At 42.2% G+C, this 22,447-nt stretch overlaps 1 protein-coding gene across 2 annotated transcripts in view; it reads right to left on the bottom strand.

Annotated features, from left to right (window-relative positions):
- Positions 1-22,447, bottom strand: part of MAPKAP1 (MAPK associated protein 1) — a 236,967-nt gene that overhangs the window by 47,275 nt on the left and 167,245 nt on the right. Inside the window, exon 9 of one of the 2 annotated variants that reach the window (XM_067743307.1) lies at positions 11,753-11,860. The exons of the other annotated variant lie outside the window; for it this stretch is intronic. Within the exon in view, the coding sequence (XP_067599408.1) occupies positions 11,753-11,860 (108 nt within the window). The remainder of the gene's footprint in view (positions 1-11,752; positions 11,861-22,447) is intronic. 2 annotated transcript variants of the gene reach the window in all.

The raw sequence follows: 22,447 nt of genomic DNA, 5'->3' as shown, positions 1-22,447 counted from the left end.
GGATTTTAGTAGAGGTCTTAAAGCTATGGAATAACCAGCAAGGCTTGTCAGTTTCCTCATATTAATTTTGTTCAAGACTTACATAGCTGGAGCTGGCTCAACACATTAATGCTTCTTGCATTGACCTTCTACTCTCTGACAGTGTAAATTCATATCCCATTTAAGGATTTAAGTCCCCTTGATACTTGGGTGAGTTCTGAGCCTTGCCCCAGTTGACAAGGGGTGTGTTTACTTTTACGGTCAAAAGGGCAGCAGCACCGGGGGAGCAGAGAAGGAAGAAACAGTCCTGCACTCACCTCTGATACACACTGCTCACCCCCAAGCAGGTTAGCTGCTGAATGGGAACAACTTCTGGTTTTGGAGTTCCAGTGCCATTTCTCAAAGTAGGCTCAGGAATTCCTCTGCTTGGGGGGGACGTGTCTGTGTGTACAGATCAGTCAGCCATGCAACTTGCAACTACTGTCCCCATGCCTGCAGTGTGCTAGACTGGGAAGGGACATCGATGAAGGTAAGGCAGGGTTCCCGACCTTCAGGAGCTTACAAATTCACTACAGAACACCAAGAAAACAGGACAAGGCAGAGAGAAGTGCCCAATAAATGATGCATGCAACAGACACTTAATCTAAAGGCACACATCTGAAGCAGAGCATTACAGCAAAAGCATTTTTTTTTTTTTTGAACCGGGAAAGTTCTGACTTTGCATTTTTACTGTTTGTATCCTTCTGGAAAGGGGTGAACCCAAACACACATGAAAGATGCTTAATACTGCACCACAGTGCATATTAAAAATATTACTGTACTATCAACTTCACATTCCAAAACGACTTCTGTTAAGAGAAGACATTTTTATCTACTCGAACTAAAAAATAGAACCAGAATGTCTTAAAAATAAACATATTAAAAAAAACCACTCCCCAAACTGTTAATTTAATTGAAATATAACCCTTTGGTATTTTGTTAAATTAGCAATTAAAAAGGTCACAAGCAATTAAATGAAACAAAAGCCACACTGTGTTCATCTACATTAATGCTGAATTGGGTCTCCTCATGAATGACAAGATAAATTGTAATGGTGCCTTCAAAGACTTCACAATGTATTTTGTCAAAGTCGAGAGTGTTAATGTCTCTATGTGCCATGGATTACCATAATGTATTGTGTCAAAACGCTTGAGCTGCAATAACTCAAAGATGTATTGTGATAGATCAAATTTTTTGGGGGGGGCGCCTAAAAGTGACTTGAGCACCAGAGCTCAAACGGACTGACAACAGGCTCTGGAAGGATGACAGAGAGCACGTTCATGATACAGAAAGCGCTGGGGAACAAGCAAAAAATCCAAGAGAGGAAGAAGCGTAGCTGTCTGGAGTAAGGAATCAGGAAAAAAGGAAACAAGGAGTGGCACCTGTCTTAATGGCAACACCAGGCCAGGGAAGAGGGAGCAAAGGGAAGCCGAGAGGAGGGGAAGGAGGAGGCTGGCGGGGTGTAAGGGCTGCACCGAAGAAAGAAAGAGGAGGTACTGAGAGAGAGCCGGGATGTGGCCCTAGGGCTTAATAACACTGGAAGGAACCTGGAACATCGAGTTCAGAGATGTAGATTCAAATCCTAACTCTTGACACCGTGGGTCAAGAGCAGGTCAAAAACCTTGCCCAAGGTTCCACTGTTGGAAAGAGGCGGAGCTGGGACAGATCTATCGGACTCCGGAGTCATGTTCCTTCTCCTGCCCCTCCAGTGTCACCACATTCCTACAAGCAGCAGCAAGGACAGGGACTGTGTGGGTAACTGTAAACTCTAAGTCAGTGGTTCTCAAAGTGCAGCTCAGGACCCCAGGTGTGGGGGGAGGCGGGTCCATAACCTCAGTACTATTTTTATAATAATAACAGTAAGACATGATTTGCCCTTTTCATGCCTAATATCTTACAAGTGCACAAAGTAATAAAAAAAGTTCATTGATATGTTTCTGATTCCACATTGCAACCAACCTTTAGGAAACTATCACTTGAGTTTTGGTATAGCAACAAATATTAATATGCACTATTATCTGAAAAGGCTACTGAAATACTCCCCTTGTTTCCAACAACCTATCTATGTTAGCGAAATTTTCTTCATATACTTCAACCAAAACAATGTATTGTAACAGACTGATTGCAGAAGTAGATATGAAAATCCAGGTGTCTTCTATAAAGCCAACATTACAGAAATTTGCAAAAATAGAAAATACTGCCCACTGGTTCAGGAGATTAGTCAATAACTTATCTTCCTGGTGGAACAAAAATAAATGCTTTTCAGAGAAAGGAAAACAAAAAAACAAAACAAAAAAAACCCCAAACCAAAATAAAAGAGTGCTCTTATCATTAAATTTTTAAAAGAAAGTATTTTTATTTTATTTTTAAAAATTTTAATAAAAATGTTATTTATGTTCACATATAATGGATTTACCATTATTTTTAATGAATTCATAAATATTTAAAAATCTCTCAGTTTTTATTCCTAATAAATAGATATAACTCAATAAACAAAAGCTCTTTGAGGCCCTCAATAAATTTTAAGAGTCTAAAGAGGTCCTAAGACCCAAAAGTTTGAGAACTGCTGCCTTTATTGGTTCTTATGCCATGTTTTCATTGTTCCTGGATGCCCATTTGGACAACCATGATGGGACAGAAAAGTGCAGTTACAGCTCTGTGTCTGTATTACATACCTGAAAACAAACACAAAAACAAACAGAAAGCCTGTACACACATTGTTAGAGTGACAGGCTTGTTTGCCACATGATCAGATCAAGGCTAATTACAACTAATATTGTTTAAGAAGCATTTTCATATACTTCGTGATTTCACTGAAACTGAGGGAGATACTTACAGGTACATACGTGACTGTCTTTCAGACAAACGAGCACTGATGATTAAATCAAAGCTCAGATGAACTCACTGTACGCCTCTGGCAGATGTCTTATGTTCATAGACACAAACTACATGGAACATCAGACTTCATTTTATGGTTCAATGAGTCTCACGCCAAGTCTGAAAGGGCTAATCTAGGTATAAGTTAAAGCAACTTCCGTCTTCCATCTCCAAAAAGATCTACGCCAAGTCTAGAACTCAACTGGAAGTTCGAGGGCCTTTGCTACATCCTTACCTCATAGGTACACTCTTCTGTAGCAATGATGGCCCTGTTGACCATTCCTCCCAAGTCCGCAAACAGTCACCCAGCACCAATCGTGTGCCAGAGCTGTGCTAGTGCTTCAGGAACACAGGAGGATGGCAGCAAGTGTTTGCATTTGGCTGGTGTAAAGAGTCTGTGAAGGGGAATAGTAGAAAATAAAATGGTGGGGGGTGGAGAGGGAGAAGTCTTCAGAGATAGGCACTGACCATCTCAGGAGTCAGCATACAGTAAAATACTGCTGTGCAAACAGCTGAATGAAGAGTAAACAAAATACCTTCTGCCCCATTCTATCTTGCAGGCTTATTGCTACTCCCCACATAGAACAATGCCTTTTTCAGCTAAACTGGATTTTGTTCAGATTATACCATCTGGCCAGAATGTCCTTTCCACTCTTTAAAATTAATACACTTCAAGGTCTAGTCCAAATGGAATCTTTCCTGATCCCTTTCCTGAAACCCTGTCTCCCTTTGTTGAAGGCTCTCATGATAAGTCTCTTACACGATAAGCATCTGTACTCCCCTTCTGGACCATGGGCTCCTTGGAGGCAAGAACATTCCATCCTACAGAGCACACAGTAGATGTTCAATAAATGCTGTTGGCAGCCTGAATGAGGTTGATGCCACACAGGTTAGCCATAACAGTACCTGAGTTTGTACACCATCCCTTGTATTTACCTTGGTTATTAGAACCTAACACACCATTCCTAGTTTTCAATTCAGATGCCCTACCAGACAGGGATCCTGCCTCAACAACAACTCCAAGAGCAATTAACATTTACTGAATGCTTACTATATATGCCAGACATTATGCTCAGCAATAAATATATTATCTCATATATTATCTCATTTAAATTTCTCACTGCTCTTTTAAATTGGATAATATTATCTTCTTTCTACAGGTGAGAAAAATAAGGCTCAGAATGTCATCCTGCTAGTATAGCCATACAACTAATACAAGCTGGAGTTAGGAAAGGAACCCAGGTCTAATTCCAAAACTGTGCCCTTAACCACCACATAACCCCTTGGGTAAAATGCTCCTTGGATGGGCTGGGAATGTACAAATCCATGGGCCATAGCAGTATCTAAGGAGAACACAATCACACCTGCCTTTGCCAGAACAAACAATCAGGGATAAAACCTAACTCCCTCTACTCCTTCTGTAAGACTCAAAGCTAGATGTGTGAGTGAGTCATGGAGGAAAAACTCTCCTTTAGCTTTCTACATCCATCACTTTTTTTTTTTCCAAAGGCCGTTTAAATCCCCAAAGACTCATAAGCCCCAAACTTCTCTTCTATTAAACACTTCTCTTTGGCTACTAGTCATTTTTGCTGGTCTCTAAAAAATAATCCATAGGTGATATACTATAATGTACACACGCGCACTTGCTTGCCCCTCTGCGGTAATCTCTTCAAAGCCGTCAGGGTCGTACTGTAGGATACACCCTTCACTGAATTTGCCATGCTACAGCCAGGGTAGGGATCCTTGCTGTCAGTGCCTAACTGATTAAACTCTTGGAGTCAGAGACTTTCCACAGGGAGATTTCAGACCCTCAATATATCAGGGTAATCTTGTTTTATGAGGTGATCAGAAAGAAACGATTTCTGGTTTGTAGAATTTCTAAAGAGAGCGGATCATGGAGGTGGGAAGGTGGGGGTGGGGGAGGTGTCAGCGCTGCATTCAAGCTCCTGCCTGTCCCCCAGTCTCATCTTCCAGCACTCTCTCCCTTGCTCATTTCATTCCACTCCATTCATTCATTCCCAAATATACCTAGCTCTTTCTCAAGACCTTTGGACAAGCAGTCCCTTGGCCTGGAACATTCCTCTTATTCATTAGCAGAATAACTCCTTTTTATTCTTCCTCAAGGAAGCTTTCTTCTCCCATTCTCACCAGCTCCAGGCCCCTGCTATATACTCTTTTATACCCTTCACAGCGCTCATCACAACTGTGAGCTCCATGATGCAGGGGCTGTGTATCCTCTACTGCGCCAGCACAGCGACTGGCCCAGAGGAGGGGCCGTCAATATTTGGGGGATGAATGAACAAATATGTGTCTAGGGTGAAGCCTGTACAGGATGAAGCATGACCATTCAAGCGTCTGAACCACTGGCTCATTACAGGTTTGCCTGGAAGTTAGGTTGATGTCAGAATTCCCATCACTTCCTTTTCCTCCATTGTGTCTTTGCCCCTGTTCAAAACACAGGAAAAGTAACGGAGTCTTCTTAAGAGCCGGGGCATTTTGGACAATTTACATGACAAAATATCTAAGAACTGCAACATCTGATCAACGCCAAGGCATCTCTCTCTCTGACTCCAGAGTCAGAGAATGAGGGCACACATGCTGGAAGAACCCCTCTTCCCATCAGGGGAGTCACTGCAGAAATGTCACCCGATGCATTACCAAACCATTAGTCAGGGGCTACAGGGCGGATTCTAGGGCCAGGAGCCTACCAGAGGGATGCAAATCCCTGTGCCCCCACTTAGAGCCCATACAGGGTTTGTGGCTCGTCAAACATGTTTCCTTACTGCTCTAATGTACCAGTGTATCGCTTAATGAAAGTTCTTAATTGTAATTCAATTAATTACATACACAGAGTCCCCAATTACATTTTCCAATCAGACACTGGCTGTGGTACAGGTCTAAATGCACTTAACCAATTTTAATATATTAAGACCAATTTCCCTTGAATACTAATTACTACCTAATGATAAAATGAAAAGGGGGGAACTTTCAAGAAAGGGGGAGAGTGAAAAATGCAATTCATGTGGAATTTCTCAGCCCACATAGCACAATGCACTCACTACTGAAGAAGTAGGTGTGGACAGGGCACAAATTTGCTTCCAGTTCAGATCAGCACTGTTTTTTGTCCTAGGTGTCACCTACCCTTGGTGCAGGCTGTTGCCCAAAGGGACCTGTGGGAAGTCTAAGCGTCTAGAGGGAAAAGGCCAACACACACAAGCGCAGACTAGCCGTGGGGTCTGCGCACAGACACTCGCTTTGTGTCTTGGGCACACAAAGCCTGGGAATGGCCAGCTCTTGCATGGGGCATTGCACTTTACCACGTGCATTTAAGGCACACAATCTCAACTTAATCCTCATAACAGCTGTACAGGGTAGGGATTTCTTCCTATAGCGTAGCCCTACAGATGGGGAAATGAAGCTCAGAGAAGGACTTGCCTACGGTCACGCTGTGGCTTCAAACATCCTGCCTTTCCCCTACAACACACTGCCAACCAGCCCGCATCAACCAGACAGCAAGAGGCGGAGACACATTGGTATTCTGGCATCGGGGATAATGTTTCTGTTCCATTTAAATTGTTAGCGTGCAGCAAGCAGGGAGCTATTATCCAATATCTACTTGAAAAAACTCTCACCCATACAGAAAATTCCTTACAGTGAACACGTTTCCCCCCACCAGAGCCAGACACGTAACTGGCTTTCAGCAGTAATTCAACCTAAAATATGTACCATGAACACCACAAGTCATTTCCATTTGTAAACAGAGTTTATTTGCAGGATCACATTTTTTTTGCTTTTGAAGACTGCTGTTGTGGTACAATAAAAGAGGCTTAAAGCCCTGGTACTTAAGTCACATGATAGAAATTCGAGAGATTAGTAATTTGTAACTGAAGAAGGCAAACCCTCCAGAAGTCAAGTAGAACCACTAGGGAGTCTCCAGGGTTGGCAAAAAGAGCACACACGGGAGGAGGGACTGGCCCACTAAGAATAAGCACCACGAAGAGGAGATGGAAACACACCAGGAGAAGCAGTCATTCACTGTCTACAGTTGCTTTTTTATTTAGTGAATTGGAGGGGGGTGGGGGGGGGGAATTCCAAGTACCACCACGTAGAAACCCTTATACCTGAAGACGCTCACCCAAAGCCCAAGTTCCTTTTAAACGGTATCACACACTTGCCCCTCGGTGCCCTAGTGAGCAGCCTGGTGATGCCAGGGACTCAGGAGGCTCCCTCCCTCCCAGGGAATGAACCACACCTGGCCACAGGCACTGGGATGCAGGGGGAACTCAGACCCAGGCCCTGCCCTTGGTGGATGGGGGTGTGTGGTCACAGTCCAGTGTGGGAGTGGGCGAATCCATTCAGTGGAATCAGTGATCAGAGAGGGGTAAGGAGAGGGACTCTACCAGAGCCCAGGGAATGGCAGCCAGGTGGTCTGGGGAGGCTTCTAGGAGGAGCGGCCTCTTCTCCTGGGTCTTCAAGGAGAAACTAAAGGAGGCGAAAGAGGCCACAAACTGAGACCCAGAGATATGCTCCCCTGCCACAGTCCAGCTGTCTGGGTGACTGCCCACCTCGAGTTGAAGCTCTTCCTTAGTATAGCCTTAAATTAAGGAAACTTCATGAAGGTACTGAAATAATGGAAGGCCTCCTTGAAAAGGAAAGAGATCAAAGGAGATTAAACTGATGTTTAAAGAACTGAATCCCCTTTCTATAGCAACTTCTATTTAGGAAACAAAATAATTAGATTCAGCTCTTTCACTAGACTTAATGGACAGAAGACACATTCTTCTAGGCCCCCTAATTATTATTCACGGGATGATGAGCAAATCACCACCTTAAAGGCTCAGTTTCTTCTTCTATAAAATAAAGATGATGACCACTCTAGCCTAATAACAACAGCACCTCTATCTCATTTAATCCTCACAACAACCTTGTGAAATAGATTCAACCACTTCCATTTACACAGGAAACAGGCTCAGAGAGGTGACATGATTTGTCCTATGTCAGAGGCTGCAGTGTCCACCCAAGGTCTGCCTCATTCTAAAGACTGTGCTTTAAGCACTATGCTGAACTACTATGTAGGCACACTTGTGACTGATAAAACAGGGAAGACACAGCGTCTGACACTTTGTGGCACTCCATAAAGAGGGTTCAATTTCAGGTCTATTTTAGCTCTGATGATGGGAAATTCCCAAGTTTCTCTCTGAAAGCTATGGAATCGATAGGTTGGTTCATGCTGCATTTTCTTCTAAGGCTCTGGTTTAGAAGGCTTCTAAGGCTACCCACATATGATCAGTGGGTAAAGGAAAAGGTCACTGGCAACATTTGGCAGAAAACGAAATTGAGGTTCAATCTGGTGCCAGGATTTATATAGACACTTGGACAAGAATGGAAGTCGTATAATGTTACATCCTCTCCATAATGTACTCAGGCTTCCTTCTGGTCTGATTCCAGCTTCTAGCAGACAGTTGGCTAAAGGATGTAGGAGATTATCAGACTAGAGTCCAAACTGGAAAGCCCAAGGACTTTGGCTTGTCGTTTTCTTACTTAGGCCAAGATCCAAGCACAAATGCTACCTCTCAGTCCCTAGGCAGAAACTCTTATCATATTAGCTTCATTCGCAAGCTTCTCTCTCATAGTGTACAAAGACAACTGTCATCACCCTTCTTAGGACTGAAAATTTAGGTTGTTTTATCAACAATCTCAGGGTGGGCTTCAGGGTCAGATAGCTGACTTAGAATTCTGGTCCTATCACTTACTGATTAGCTAACTCTGGGCAAATCACAACCTCTCGCCACAATTAGAATAGTATCTTGTAAGGTGGTTGTGAAAATTACACAAGAGAGCAAAATGTCTAGCGTGATGCCTTACAATAGAAGGCCTGAATAATTAAAAAAACATCCTTTGATGCGGTTGGTATAAAAAGCCATGCCCTGTCCCCCTGTGGAAAAAAAAACTGAAGGGCTTATATCTACTCTTATGGCAGTCTTCTCGATCAAATGTTTTTACTTATAGGTACACCTCTTCTGGGACACCAAAGCACATTTGCTGGAAAGTACCCTGCCTCTAAGTTCTCTGGTCCTGTGACACAGACTTATACATCTGCTCTGGCCCCCACGCTCCTTTCCCCTCCATTCTGCATCACTCCCTTCCCCACCACACACCTCCTTGTGGGCCCTGACCGTTCTATGATTCCAGACCTCCACATCCATGCCTCATCTGCTCTGTGAGCCACAGGATGCTGCTCTTCTGTTATTTATTAATTACAGTTAATATTTATTGAGTGTTTATTATGTGCCAGGCACTCTTCTAAGAGCCTTATGAATCCTCCTATCAGCCTTATGAAAGTAAATTAACTACCTAAGAGAGGTTAAGTAAATTGTCCAAGGTCACACAGCCAGTAAGTGGCAGGGCCAAAATGTGAACTGAGGCAGTCTGGCTTGATTGCATATTCTCTTAAACACTGCATAATAGATGCTCATAATTTAGTTCACTTCTAAAATGGCTTTAAGGATAGCAAGCCTGTGCTGATCAAATATAGCAACAGAAGTGAAGAAAATTCTGTTTTTGAAATATTTTTCTTTGTCTCAATCTAACTTCTTAATAGGTAGCTACTGGGGAACAATATGGGTTCTTGATTGAAATTTCTATTTACAAAAATTTAAAAAATCTTTTCTATAAAAAGAATAAATTGTTTTTATAATTTACTTCCACTTTACAAAGACTAGTTTCAACAGTCTATTGATTCCAAACCATGGACTGCCTGGCACACTTTGTAAATGCTGGTACGGTCTTCTTTCACTAACAAAGTGATTTTGACTCAAAGGCAAGCACTGAAAGTATCTTGCAAATCCTTTAAGATGGGGATGCTGAGGCTGACAGAGGTCATACAACTTAATTAAGACTATGCTCGTACTTAGAAGTGGAGTGACAACAAGAGCTCAGATTTCAAATCTTTATCCACCAATCCTCATAGCTTCTCTTTCCTAGTATAAGAACCTTAACTTAAAAGAAAAAAAAATGAAACTAAACAAACCTAAGACACATCTAATTTGGAATCACAGTATACTGTGAAATACTATGCAGCAGTTAAAAAAGAAAGAGGTAAATCTATATACGGAATAATATATGGATTGATGTAGAATATGGAGTACTCTCTATGTGACATACTGTTACAATGATAAAAGAAAAATGTAGAACACTGATGACAGTTTGCTACCATTTTGTTTTTAAAAGGAGGGAAGGGCTTCCCTGGTGGCGCAGTGGTTAAGAATCCGCCTGCCAATGCAGGGGACAAGGGTTCAAGCCCTGGTCCGGGAAATTCCCACATGCCGTGGAGCAATGAAGCCCGTGCACCACAATTACTGAGCCTGAGCTCTAGAGCCCGCGAGCCACAACTACGGAAGCCCGCGCGCCTAGAGCCCTTGCTCTGCAACAAGAGAAGCCAACGCATTGAGAAGCCCAGGCACTGCAACGAAGAGTAGCCCCCACTCGCCGCAACTAGAGAAAGCACACACGCAGCAAGGAAGACCCAACGCAGCCAAAAATAAATAAATTAATTAAATAAAAGAAATAAAAGGAGGGAAATACGTGTGTGTATATATATGTCTTTGTGTGGGTACATTCATATACATATACAGAATATGTTTGCATGTGCTTAGATGATCCCTGGAAAGACACCAAAATCACTGGGAACAACTGTTGTCTCCGGGAGAGGAATTAGGGGAGAGATGAGAGGCTAAAAGTTTTCACTTTAGATACTTTGTTATCTGAAATTTTTTTGCATGTGTAAGTGTTATACATCCAAAATATATATCAAGATCCTAACAAATAACATTTTATCTTATTCGTATAACATGGAGTCAACATGAAACATTTTGAAACAGAATCCACTAGAGTTACTATACGCAGGACAAGGCCCGTAGTGGGTGATGAGAGAATATTTGCTAAATTAATGAATGTCAACCTGGTATGGGATACCCTCAAAGACTTGACAATCTAGTGTGAGAGACAGACATCAATCAATCATTGGGAAAAATAAATAATTATAAACAGAAATACATGCAATGAAAAAAAAGTAGTATGCTCTATGATGGAATATAACAGGGGACCCAAATGAGGAACGGGTCAGGTTTAGGCAATGAGGGGACAGGGAGATCACAGGTGGCCTCTATCGAGGTGACATTTAAAGTGAGAAGAAGGATAAAAAAGTTAACCAGAGTAGGGGAAAGTGTTCCACACAGAAGAAACTGCCTGCGTAAAAGCCCTGAAGCAGGAATGATGGAGAGTCAGCTGTTGTGATCACAGTTTTCACATGTCACTTGCCCCTTAAGTCAATAGGAGTGTAGAGGAGAGGAATGGCTAAAATTCATAAGTCTGAAACTCTAAAGAGTGAATGAAAGAAATTAACTGAACTTTTAAAGAAGCTTTCTGCATAGCACTAGGAACTACTACATTGCCTCCAGCCAAGAGTATGAAAATGGCCAGAATTTTCTAAAACCTGATGACCGAACAGTGATACTGACAGGGCCAGTTGCTTTATATACAATATAGCCTTTGCCACAGAAAAGGCCTCATATTTCTAAACTGTTTCCAGGACTGTTCCTAACTTAGGATGATACAGTTTAACAGATAAATATTAATCACAGAGGGCTAAACAGGATGCAGACCATTTCCCAAAAAGCATGAAATCAATCATTTCACTCTGGGATACAATTCTGGCATGAAGGCTGATGTCTGCCTTGGAAAACAAAGTCACCTCAAATCAGCCTAGGGAGGCCAGACCAGTGAGTATTCCCAAATACAGGACTTTTAAGCATGTTGCAACGGACAAAGCAGGCACGGAGCGAGGAGGCCAACGTACTGTTCTCGCGGACCAGACAGAACTCCCAGGCGCTCTGGCTCTCCAAAGTGCTCTCCAGGTCCACAGCGACATTGGGCTCGCTCTGCTTCTCCAGGCGGTACTGAGGGCCTGGAAGATCAAAGGGGCAGGAGGAGGGGAGGCAGTCTGAAACAGTGAATTTAACATTGGAAAAACACCACACCCCAGTGAAAAGCTGATAAAACATTAGGAAAACACTGAAGTCTGTTTGGGGTCTCCCAATCCAAGAGGGAAGAGTTTGAGTTTTTTTTCCACATGGCTTCACACACTTGTCTGTTCTATTATCAGGTCTATTTTTACTCAGTTCTCCCCAAAACAGGATGAGAGATAGAAAGCTTTTGAGTCAGACTGACTTGGAATCACAATGTGGCTACGATGGTTTCCCAGATATGAGCAGGTACCCTACCCTCTCTGAATCTCTGTTTCCTAATATGTAATGTGCGAATACTTATACCCTGAAGGATTATTGTGAAGATTAGAGATGCTACAGGAAAAATGCTTACGTAGTAATGTACCTGCCTCATAGGAGGCAGTCCTACAAAATTATTTATTAATAATTATTATACGATAATGAATAATCAATTATAAGCAGGAATAAGGTATGTTTAGAACTCGAATATAATGACAGTCCAAAAATGCAAAAAAAATTCTAAAACGTAGATGGGGTTAAAAAATAAATTCCAGGTTTTTGGGTTATGATGACAGAAGGACAAGTGGCTGCTGATTCATATTTTTGTTGAAATATTTATGAAAACACAAGAGGCAGAGGTTCAATAATACTGCAAACCAGGAATATCAGTTACCCTGCATCACAAAGGGATTCTGGCAGATCTTAAAACACTGGGGCATTTTATACATTTATTCATGTATTTCTTTGTAAAGCCAAATGACAAATCTTGTTCTTCTCAGATAACACCTAACGGGGTCCAATGATCGGATTCAAAAGACTGCTCCTGTTGTTAATGGTTACTGAAAGATTAGAGGTGTAAGAAACTGGCTTATTATTTTGACTATGAAAGGCCTGTTTGGTCAGACAGCAGAGGTGTGAGAGATCTGATGAAGCATCAGAGGCCTTACAGGGCTTCCAGGTGGAACACGTATTTTTAGATGTGTTCCTCAGCTGTCCTCAACTTGTTGATTATTTACATCCAACACTTCTCCTTCATCAGTCTGAGGCATTTCACTCATCTCAAGTCATTCTCCTCCCCCACATTCTAAGTTCATCTGCAGCATTGTAGAGTTTCAGTTCACTTTCATGGTATATTTGATCCTTCCTCTAATTGGTATTTCATTAGCATTTCTGCCAATTATCAGAGTTCTTACATACATTCAGTCCTTTTTACACTACTTACAGGTTTTAAACCTTCACTAAGTTAACAATGCTCAAGACACATACAACTATTTAAGGTAATACATGCTCAGAAGTCTACACAATTCTTATAAACTCTAATACACTGTATTCAGGTCAAGAAGGTATTGTAGTTCAACATTATACATAGTTCAATTTTTTTTTTTTTTTTGCGGTACGCGGGCCTCTCACTGTTGTGGCCTCTCCCGTTGAGGAGCACAGGCTCCGGACGCACAGGCTCAGCGGCCATGGCTCACGGGCCCAGCTGCTCCGTGGCATGTGGGATCTTCCCGGACTGGGGCACGAACCCGTGTCCCCTGCATCGGCGGGCGGACTCTCAACCACTGCGCCACCAGGGAAGCCCCCATAGTTCAATTTTAATTTCAAAAATATTAAGCAAATAAAGTTATGGAAATACAGATAATTCTTATTCTCCACTACCCATCACCTGTCGGTGCCGACATCTGTCAATTACCAAGCATGCTTGCTGCTCATCACTGGATGCTTTCATACTCACTGGTGGAAATAATCACGGAAAAGTCATGCCCAGCTGAACTTTAAGAAAACAGAGCTGGTGAGAGATTCCTATGATCCCTCCCCCAACAGCTCTGCCCGCCCCCCCTCCCTAACACCCACCTTTCACAGCTGTGGGCAGCCCATTAGAGAGAAGAGAACCACCCCTGAACCCAGAGAGCTGCTTTCTAAAACACTGGCCTGTTAATCTCCAACTGTCCCACCCCTAGATCTCCCAGCAACATAGCATATATACGCACTGATATCCACTCCTATGACTTTACAGTGAAATCTGGGTACAAAGTTTACCTACAATAATTCATTTTTTAATGATAGTCAAAATTTGGGAATAACCTAGATCTAACAACAGGGAAACTGATTAAACAAATATTGTGAAATACCATGGAGATATTAAAAGTGATGCTGCAAAAGTATTTGATTTTATCGAACACATTTATAATATGCTACTTTATGAAAATAGCAAATTATAACACAATATGTGTAAGATGATTGTAATTATGAAAAATATATGTAAAGTCATGGCGGGGGGTGGGGTACATACTGGAAGGTTATTTCCAGAATGTGAATAGTAGTTACACTGGATACTGGGATAATGAATGTTTTTACTTTTCCTTAGTGTTTTCCTGTATTTTTCAAATTTCCTATAATTACTTAAATAAAGGCTACCTTTATAATTTTTTTTCCCGTTGGCCGTGCCGCGGCTTAGTTTCCTGACCAGGGATCGAACCAGGGTCCACGGCAGTGAAAGCCTGCATTGTAACTACTGGACCGCCAGGGAACTCTCTTTCTTTTTTTTCACTTTTATAATTTTTAAAACATCGTATATACTTATAAGCCCTCCAATTTCTTACTGTGCCATTTTTCTGAGGATACTGTAATTACCACACCCTGTGGCATCTCCAATGGGTCTTTCATTTGCAATAGTTTAATCAAAACTAGACACCATCTGTTTATGTAGATCAATACTTTCATCTTAAGTAACCCTGTAATCTCTCTAGGCACAGTATATATAGGGTTTTGGGCATCTAGAGCTGTTCGCCTACCTGACAACTGGATGGTAAGCAAGCCACCCCTTTCCTGATTCAGGGAGCCAAGGCCTGGCCACATCAAGGTGTATTTCAGGCTGGTCTCCTTTGTACTCTTTTTCCTTTTGGTCCCTGTAGCTGTCTGGGAGACGTGGACGGGGGAAACCAGAGGAGGCAGGGAGTACTAGGAAGGGCCCTTTATCCCTAAACACAAGGCCCCGCATCACTCTCTAAGCCACAAATGCCACCATTCCATATTCACTTTCTTATTTCTTGGGTTTTGTAGATATTTCTTTTCTTTTTTTGGGGGGGGACTATAATATTATTTATTTACTTATTTTAATTTTATTTAATATTGGAGTAGAGTTGATTTACATGTTGTGTTGGTTTCAGGTGTACAACAAAGTGATTCAGTTATACATATACATGTGTCTATTCTTTTTCAGATTCTTTTCCCACATAGGTTCCCATAGAGTACTGAGTAGAGTTCCCTGTGCTATACAGTAGATCCTTGTTGATTATCTATTTTATATATGGCACTGTGCATATGTCAATGTAGATATTTCTACTAAAATAGTTTGTTTCCTAAAAGTAGCTTTAGGACTTTCTCCTTGAAGCCAAGTATTATTCGGCTTCATTATATTCATTATATTATGATGACTCTCAATTACTGCATGACCATTATATGCAAGCATGCTGCATATGTTAGCTTACTGAATCCTCACAGCAACTCTTAGAGGCAGATATTATTATCCTCATTTGACAGATTGAGACCCTGAAGGTTGGCAGGGTGAAGTAACTAGCCTAAGATCACACAGGTAGGAAGCAGGAGGGGAAAATGAAACCCAAGGGTCTTTGGCCCTAAAGCCTATGTATTTTGAAGGTTTCTTCCTTTTACAAACTGTAAATTACAGACTAATTATAAAAAGCCATAGTTTGTACCTTAAGTATATATATTTTTTGTAGATTCATGGATTCACCTGGGTTCTAAATTACTTAACTTGTGGTTTCTATACATTCATTTCTATGATAAATGATCTGAAATAATTTATTTTAATGAAATCCACACATGCTAAATATCCCATGCTATGGCTGTATCCTGGTTCCTTATGAAGACAGGATCACCTTATCTTTCCATCCATCCAGGAAGACTCTCTCCCCGTCTTTCAGAATATTCCTATGCATGCCCAGTTTTTTAAGTAACAGGTTCCGCATCATCTTCCACTCTCGGGACTCCATGGTCTTCCATAAAAGCTAAGGAACAACTTGGAAACCCACTTCTGAACTTAGCAAAGGACGGATGGGTCTTAACTTCGGGGAAGGCAGGGTAGTTAAGCTATAGATGAGACTTGAGATCTAGACCCAAACAGAAAACTGCCTATTGCAAATCTCAATTTCTCTCCTAATTCTTGCCCAAACGCTGGATCAGATATTTCACAGAGAAAGACTATTTTGCACGTTTTCCCCTGGAAAGGCCAGATTGATAACTTTAGGTCACACTGTGTAATGAGAGGCAGGGTATATATTAGAAGCAATACAGCCTGATGATTAAGGGCATGCACTTGAGGCCAAATTGCCTCAGTCTAGTCCTGGATGAGAAACTTAGCTGTATGACTTTGGGCCAACTTACTTAACCTCTCTGTTTCATCTATAAAATGGGGCTAATAATAGCACCTAGTTTATAGGCCTGTCTGAGGATTCAATAAGTTAACAGTTGTAAAGCAGTTAGAACATTAATAGTGTTATTTAAGTGTCAGCCGCCATCATCATCATCACCATCAGCCATATCATCAGACTTTTATATGAGAGCATAACAGAACAGGGCCTACTATGTGCCAGGTACTACGTTAGGCCTTTTATAAAGATCGTCTCATTTACTCTTCGTCATCTTAGGATGTAAAGAGTTTGAATCCCATTTTACAGAGGAAGAAACCATGACTAACAGAGGCTAAATAACTTGCTCAATGTCCCACAGGAAGTGGTGGAGCTAGGATTCATGCCTAGGACTGACCAGGCCTACAGTCTACATATTAAATACCACAGTGGCTCACTCATAAGTTCTTAATATATGTCTGTTGATGACAATCAAGATTATGACAACCCAGACCTACTATATATCAGACAATAGTTTCTAGCAAATGCTAATTTAATTTTCAGGCAGCTGACACAGGAGGAGAGAAAAGCAGCAGCCAAAAGCCATTTTATAGAGACAAGCTGTGAGGTCAGCTTCTATTAACATACTTTTGCCAAAGAGATGATTATATAAAAATATAAGAGGCTCTTTCACACCAAATAGGACACAGTTCTCAAGGTAACATCCTCCCTTTGGAAAGAGTTTTTAAAATGTCACAGCTGCACATGGCGCTACACACCCTCTCCTTCACAGCAGAGGAGAACACAAAAGGAAGATTCTGGGAAGCAGTTACTCTGCAGCAACAAGAAAACCTGCTTGGGCATTCCGATGATGTATTTATTGCAGTAAAACCACATCACCGAATGGTCTAGGAACACAATACTGCTCTGGGCACTTTGGGAGGGTTCCAAGTTATAATACCCAGGCAGGATTTTTATGGGATTTTGTAAACCCGAGGCAAACATCTTAACACCTAAGTTTCAAAGAAAATCTGTAGTATCTGTTGGATGGTGGATACACGCTCAGTTCAGCTTCCTCAATCTCTTTAATCCTTGACTGAAACATAAAAGCATGTGGCATGCCATTCTTTAACAGCAGAGAGCCAGCTGACAGTTGAAATCTAACGGGAAGGAAGGGCAAAAGCCTAAAGAGAGAGAAGCCATACGCCCCTATCACCCTGCATCTTATTTCTAAAGGCCCATGGGAGAAACCTCCTTCAGACCTCCCTATCTGGAAAAGCTGTACTGCCTCAGAGCAACTAGCTTATTCTGTACCTTTAGACAGTTTAACATAAATCTTGTAACTAACTGATACTGTTTTCCCTTCTCCTTTGCCCAGGAGGAAGCTCAGCACTAAATGTGTGATGACTGGACACTCATTTCTGTGTCAGTTAATCCTCTGGACCTTTATTTCCATTTTCTTTCAAGTAGTTTTTCAATTCATTCATTTTTTAATCCCATCAATGTATTCCAACTGCTTTTGGGATTGAAGTGGGATATAAACAAATTAAACTATCATTATTATTGCTGAGCATGGGAACAAGTTGGAGGACCACCTATCTGGAAAATGATAAAGGAAAAGGCTGAACACTTTCATGAATACACCTTCACGTCGGCTGTTTTCCATTCGCCAGCTTAAAGAGCTGCTTTAATCTGAAAGAGCTGCTTGTAGCCAGAAAAAGTATGAGCAAATAAGAGGAAAAGCTGGGTTTTGAGTAGAAAACTCCTCTGTCTGCACCCTCTCACTATGCATTCTGGGGAAGTTACTCAATCTCTGTGTATTTTCTCATCTGTAAAATGAGAATAACACAACTTCCTTGAGAAGGAAGGAGCAGGAACCGCTGTGGTGAGGCTTAGGTGAATGCCTAACCTCAGAGTCACAAGAGGCTAACAGCGCGTTAAGGGAAGATACACAGTGGCAGGGAACACTGGCACCAGAGCAGATGTCCGTACCCTTTCTCACGTGTGTCCAAGGTAGGAGTGTGGGGTAGGAGGCCATGCAGATCTATTTAAACAAGCTTGCTTTTAAGTTATAAGCAGCATTTAAGATCGGAGACTTGTTCAGCAGCCAGGATTCCTAAAGTTCCTTAGTCTCTCTGCTCCTACAAATACAGTCTAAAAATGGTGAGTAAATGTCAGAACCCACTGAACAAACCACGGCAGCACAGATGTCAAAAGATTTGTGGTGTTACGATGTCATCCATAATTCATCTAACAAACATTTTAGGAGCATCAACAATGTCCCAGACACAGAGATGAATAATCAATGATTCCTGACCTCAAGCAGGCTGGGGGAGGTGGCAAGACACACGCGAGCAGATGAAATTGTCAAAGAGTCCCAGTCAGTGCTCTTCCCCAGGCAAGGACAAGGTGCCGTGGGAATACAGAAGAGGGGACAATGAACTTCTTCTCTGAGGGGGAGACATCTGAACTGAGTCTTGAAGGAGGACCGGGAGCCGGGAGAGGGCAGGGGAAGTAGTGCATTCCTATAGAGGGAACAGAATGTGCAAAGGCAAGGAGGTAGTGAAGAGCCCACGTGGACCAAGGGAAACTCTGCGTGCAAAGGGCCTAGGCTCTGTGGGGTTTCAAGGGGAAGCTGGCGCTGGGATGCTTGGCCCAGACTGTTGGTCAAAGTCTAGATTCTCTCTTATAAGCAACAGATGCTCACAGAGCAGGGGAGTAACACAATCAGCTTTATACTTTGGTACACTTCTCCTGGCGGCACTGCCAACAACGGGCTTGAGGAGACTGGTGGCAGGGAGGCCTGCTTGGCAGGCCGTACCAAGACTTGTCTGCTCTATGGCAGGGGCCGGCTGAGTCCCAAGTCCCTCACTGAGCCAACGCCAAAGCCATAACCGACAAGCTGACGCCGTCAATATCAGAGCTCAGCCCTAACGTCAGCTACGCTAAAATGTTCGCATCTAGTGACAGCTCCATCACTGATAGCTCTTCCTCTAGGGGTGACTGTAATCATTTTCTGTTTGATCTTAATACAAGCACCGAATCATATTCAAGTGATAACCACTAGTAGCTTATACTCCCGCCCAGGCTTGGACTGGATAATCTGGAATTTAAATAATAAAAAAGAACATGCTGACATGACAGTAAGGTCACACTTTATCCTCCTCCAAGCCAATATATAATTTGCTCTCAGTCAAACAGCCAAATATAATCAAATTAAATACCATTCCTATTACAAAAGAAGAAAGACCAAGGCTGTTCCAATAAACCAATTCTCCTGCCTAGTTAAACTGCAAAACCTTCAGGAAAGGTTTTGAAAGCATGACCCATCAGTTCTAATTTTTAAAACTTATCCTTTCAGTCAAGACTAGAAAAAGGCCCATTCCAACTTTTATCTTTACTACAAAGTGCTGTTATCTTGGCCTGATGTCAGGAGCTCTATCTCTCTTTCTGCTGACAAGCAGAGAGGAGAAAGATAAGATTGGAAACGAATCTCACTTCTCTGAGTAAATAAATAATCAATACTCATCTAAATGTAAATGAGAAGGTAGCCCCCTCTGATAACAGCACTCTTATCAGAGAGCCAATTTTCTTCAGACATTTGGCCTCAACCAAATCACCATCATTCAGCCCCAGCCTAATGGCAAAAAATCGTAACTAAATTGAACCGATCACCAGAGATCAACTAAGTTCGGCCCTGGCCACTTCAGGTTCAAATGTTTGGGAATGCAATTTTGCCCCCATTAACTTTCAATAGCAATGAAGAACAGACTGGTCAAGGGGTCAGTCTGTGCAATAAACAAACCCCAGAAAGGGGGTCGGCCAGAGAAGATGAGCAGGAGTGGGTTTAAGTGTTTAAACAATGTTACAACTGGAGTCAACCCCAAAACTGTGAAGAGAAGGCTGCTTCTATGGGGTGGGGAGACAGCATTCTTTCCTTTTATCAAAGGCTTGGTTGAAACTGAGGAGACAATGATGATTAAACTTTATTAAAGCAAATGTAAACAAAGAAAAAGAGATATTAAGAAGCTACAGAAGCTAAAAATAACCTAAGGTTGGAATGATCAATTTCCTCCAACTAATTTGTATCAGACTTACATCTGACCCAGCAGTGCTGCACTGACCTGATTTTACTGAAATAGGACGCCGTCTGCAAGACAAATCACTTTAAAACCACTGCACTGGGGTTTCCATTTCTTTGCTGCAAGACTCAATTCACTGCTGATGAGAGTATTGGGGAAATTATGACCATTATTGATAGGACAGCAAAACCATTTTTACACAGTAGTCTTCAAGTCGACAGAAAGCTTGCACCGGACCATTAATGAAGGTGTCAGCTAGAATCAGAAATTAAAGACAAAGGCTGGGAAAGGACTAATTTTTAGAGCACGTTTAAGGACACCATATACACAGAAGCGGCAGCCATTCATCCTCTTAGGAGTAACAGAGCCTAAACAAGCATCAGCTGAGGAGCAGGCGGCTCTGCCTACAATTAGGGAAAGGAAATGCTTCTTTTCTTTTCTGCCTGGCCCTGGAGTTCTAAGAGCACAGGCTCTCAGCATTATCAGCTTCAAATCTTTACCAGCCAAAGGAGGACATGTCCGGTATGAGGCAGAACTATTCAAAGTGTAACCATCTTGATATATCTGGTTTTGTGATTAGCAGTAATCTTTTACCAAGGTGTCTGCACGACTACTTGTATTTCCCAGCCAAAAAATTCCTGTATATCCTGGCTCCTCCAGTACCTCTTCAGAGCAGTTCCTCAGAACTATCTGAGAGGCTGTCTCCCAGGGGAGAGAGTAAGGTCCCCAAATAAAACTGAAACTCACTGCTCAAAACAAAAACAGACAAAAAGTGTAACCACCTCTGTTCCTGCTGTGAGTATCTAATCCTAGAAGGTGGACATGTGGTAGTTTAAGTGTGGGTTTTGGAGTTAGAAAGACTTGGGTTAAAATCTTGGCTCTCTTACAAAAGCTCTGTGACACTGGGCAAGTCAGTTGATCTAAACCTTCGTGGAGTAATTGCAAAGATTATGCAGAACACAATGCCTAGGACATAATAAGCAGTCAATAAATGCCAGCTGTATACTACTATGCAAATTTTAACCAAATCACCAATTTGCCCTTATAGAAAATAACAACAGTGACTGACATTGAGGACTTCCTTGGCCCTTAGCAAAGTCCTTTACATGCATTAGCTTTCCAAATCATAAAACAATGAGGTAGGCCCTATTCTAATCCCCATATTACAGAGGAAGAAAAAACACTGTGGCCAAGTCACGTGTCCACAGCGAGGCCAGAAGAATCCAGGTGTGTGAGTCCAGTGCCTGTGCTCTTAACCACACTGCTATGCTGTGTTCCAGAAAGAGCATTCTATAATCTTCTTGATCTCTGGGTTAAAAAAAGCAATTGTAAGGTTGAGATCATTTATCAATTCAGAAAGGAGTGAAGATGTTGGGTGGGAAACTAGGAGGAAGAGAGGGTGGGTAGCTGGTCTCACATGAGGGGGTTGAAACTGAGAGCCCCTCAGTCCCCATGGCAGGCACCTGTCTGCCAAGCACTTCAAGTGAACACCATCCGCTTGCCTGATTTTGTTGCGGGGAGAGGGGGCCTTTTTCTAAGTTAAATGATTTACAGAGTTACTGCCTCAATCCACAGTTCTGAAAGTGTGATTTCTTTAGGGTTTAACTATACCCATTTCTAGTCTTGTTACAACTTTTTTATTGCGATAGAAAACATTTACTGGAAATATGTTACTGCTATTACCAGGTCATAAAATAAAAAGAAAAATAGTTTATGTATTGCCATCATTTCCAATCATCAATCAGAAAGTGCCAAGAGGGGGAAAGGAAAGGGCGTACAGCTGAGATTTCCTTCTTTGTGCAGGAGAAAATGCAGGAGCATCGTAATTCTTGAGAACAAATCTCTTCTTGAACATCCAGCCTTGCAGAAGGGCTCCTGGGAGGAGTCGGGAGGCACACCTTTGGCCATCTCCCTCCTCTCTGCAGCCCTGTCTGACTCCCTGTCAGAATCAAGAGCTCTTTCACCCCAACCTCCTTCGGGCCGTGTTCCTCTCAGTGCCCGGAGCAGGCTGGATTAGAAGCACTGCTGTCTACTTTTCGTTGTTCTCCCCCGGCCTCCCAATCAGGGCACTCTTGAAGATGGGGGTGGAGAGGCT

Source organism: Pseudorca crassidens, chromosome 7 (assembly GCF_039906515.1).
Source record: "Pseudorca crassidens isolate mPseCra1 chromosome 7, mPseCra1.hap1, whole genome shotgun sequence".
NCBI classification, from domain to species: Eukaryota; Metazoa; Chordata; class Mammalia; order Artiodactyla; family Delphinidae; genus Pseudorca; species Pseudorca crassidens.
The sequence above is the reverse complement of the archived record's forward strand: the minus strand, read 5'-3'. Positions and strand labels throughout refer to the sequence as shown.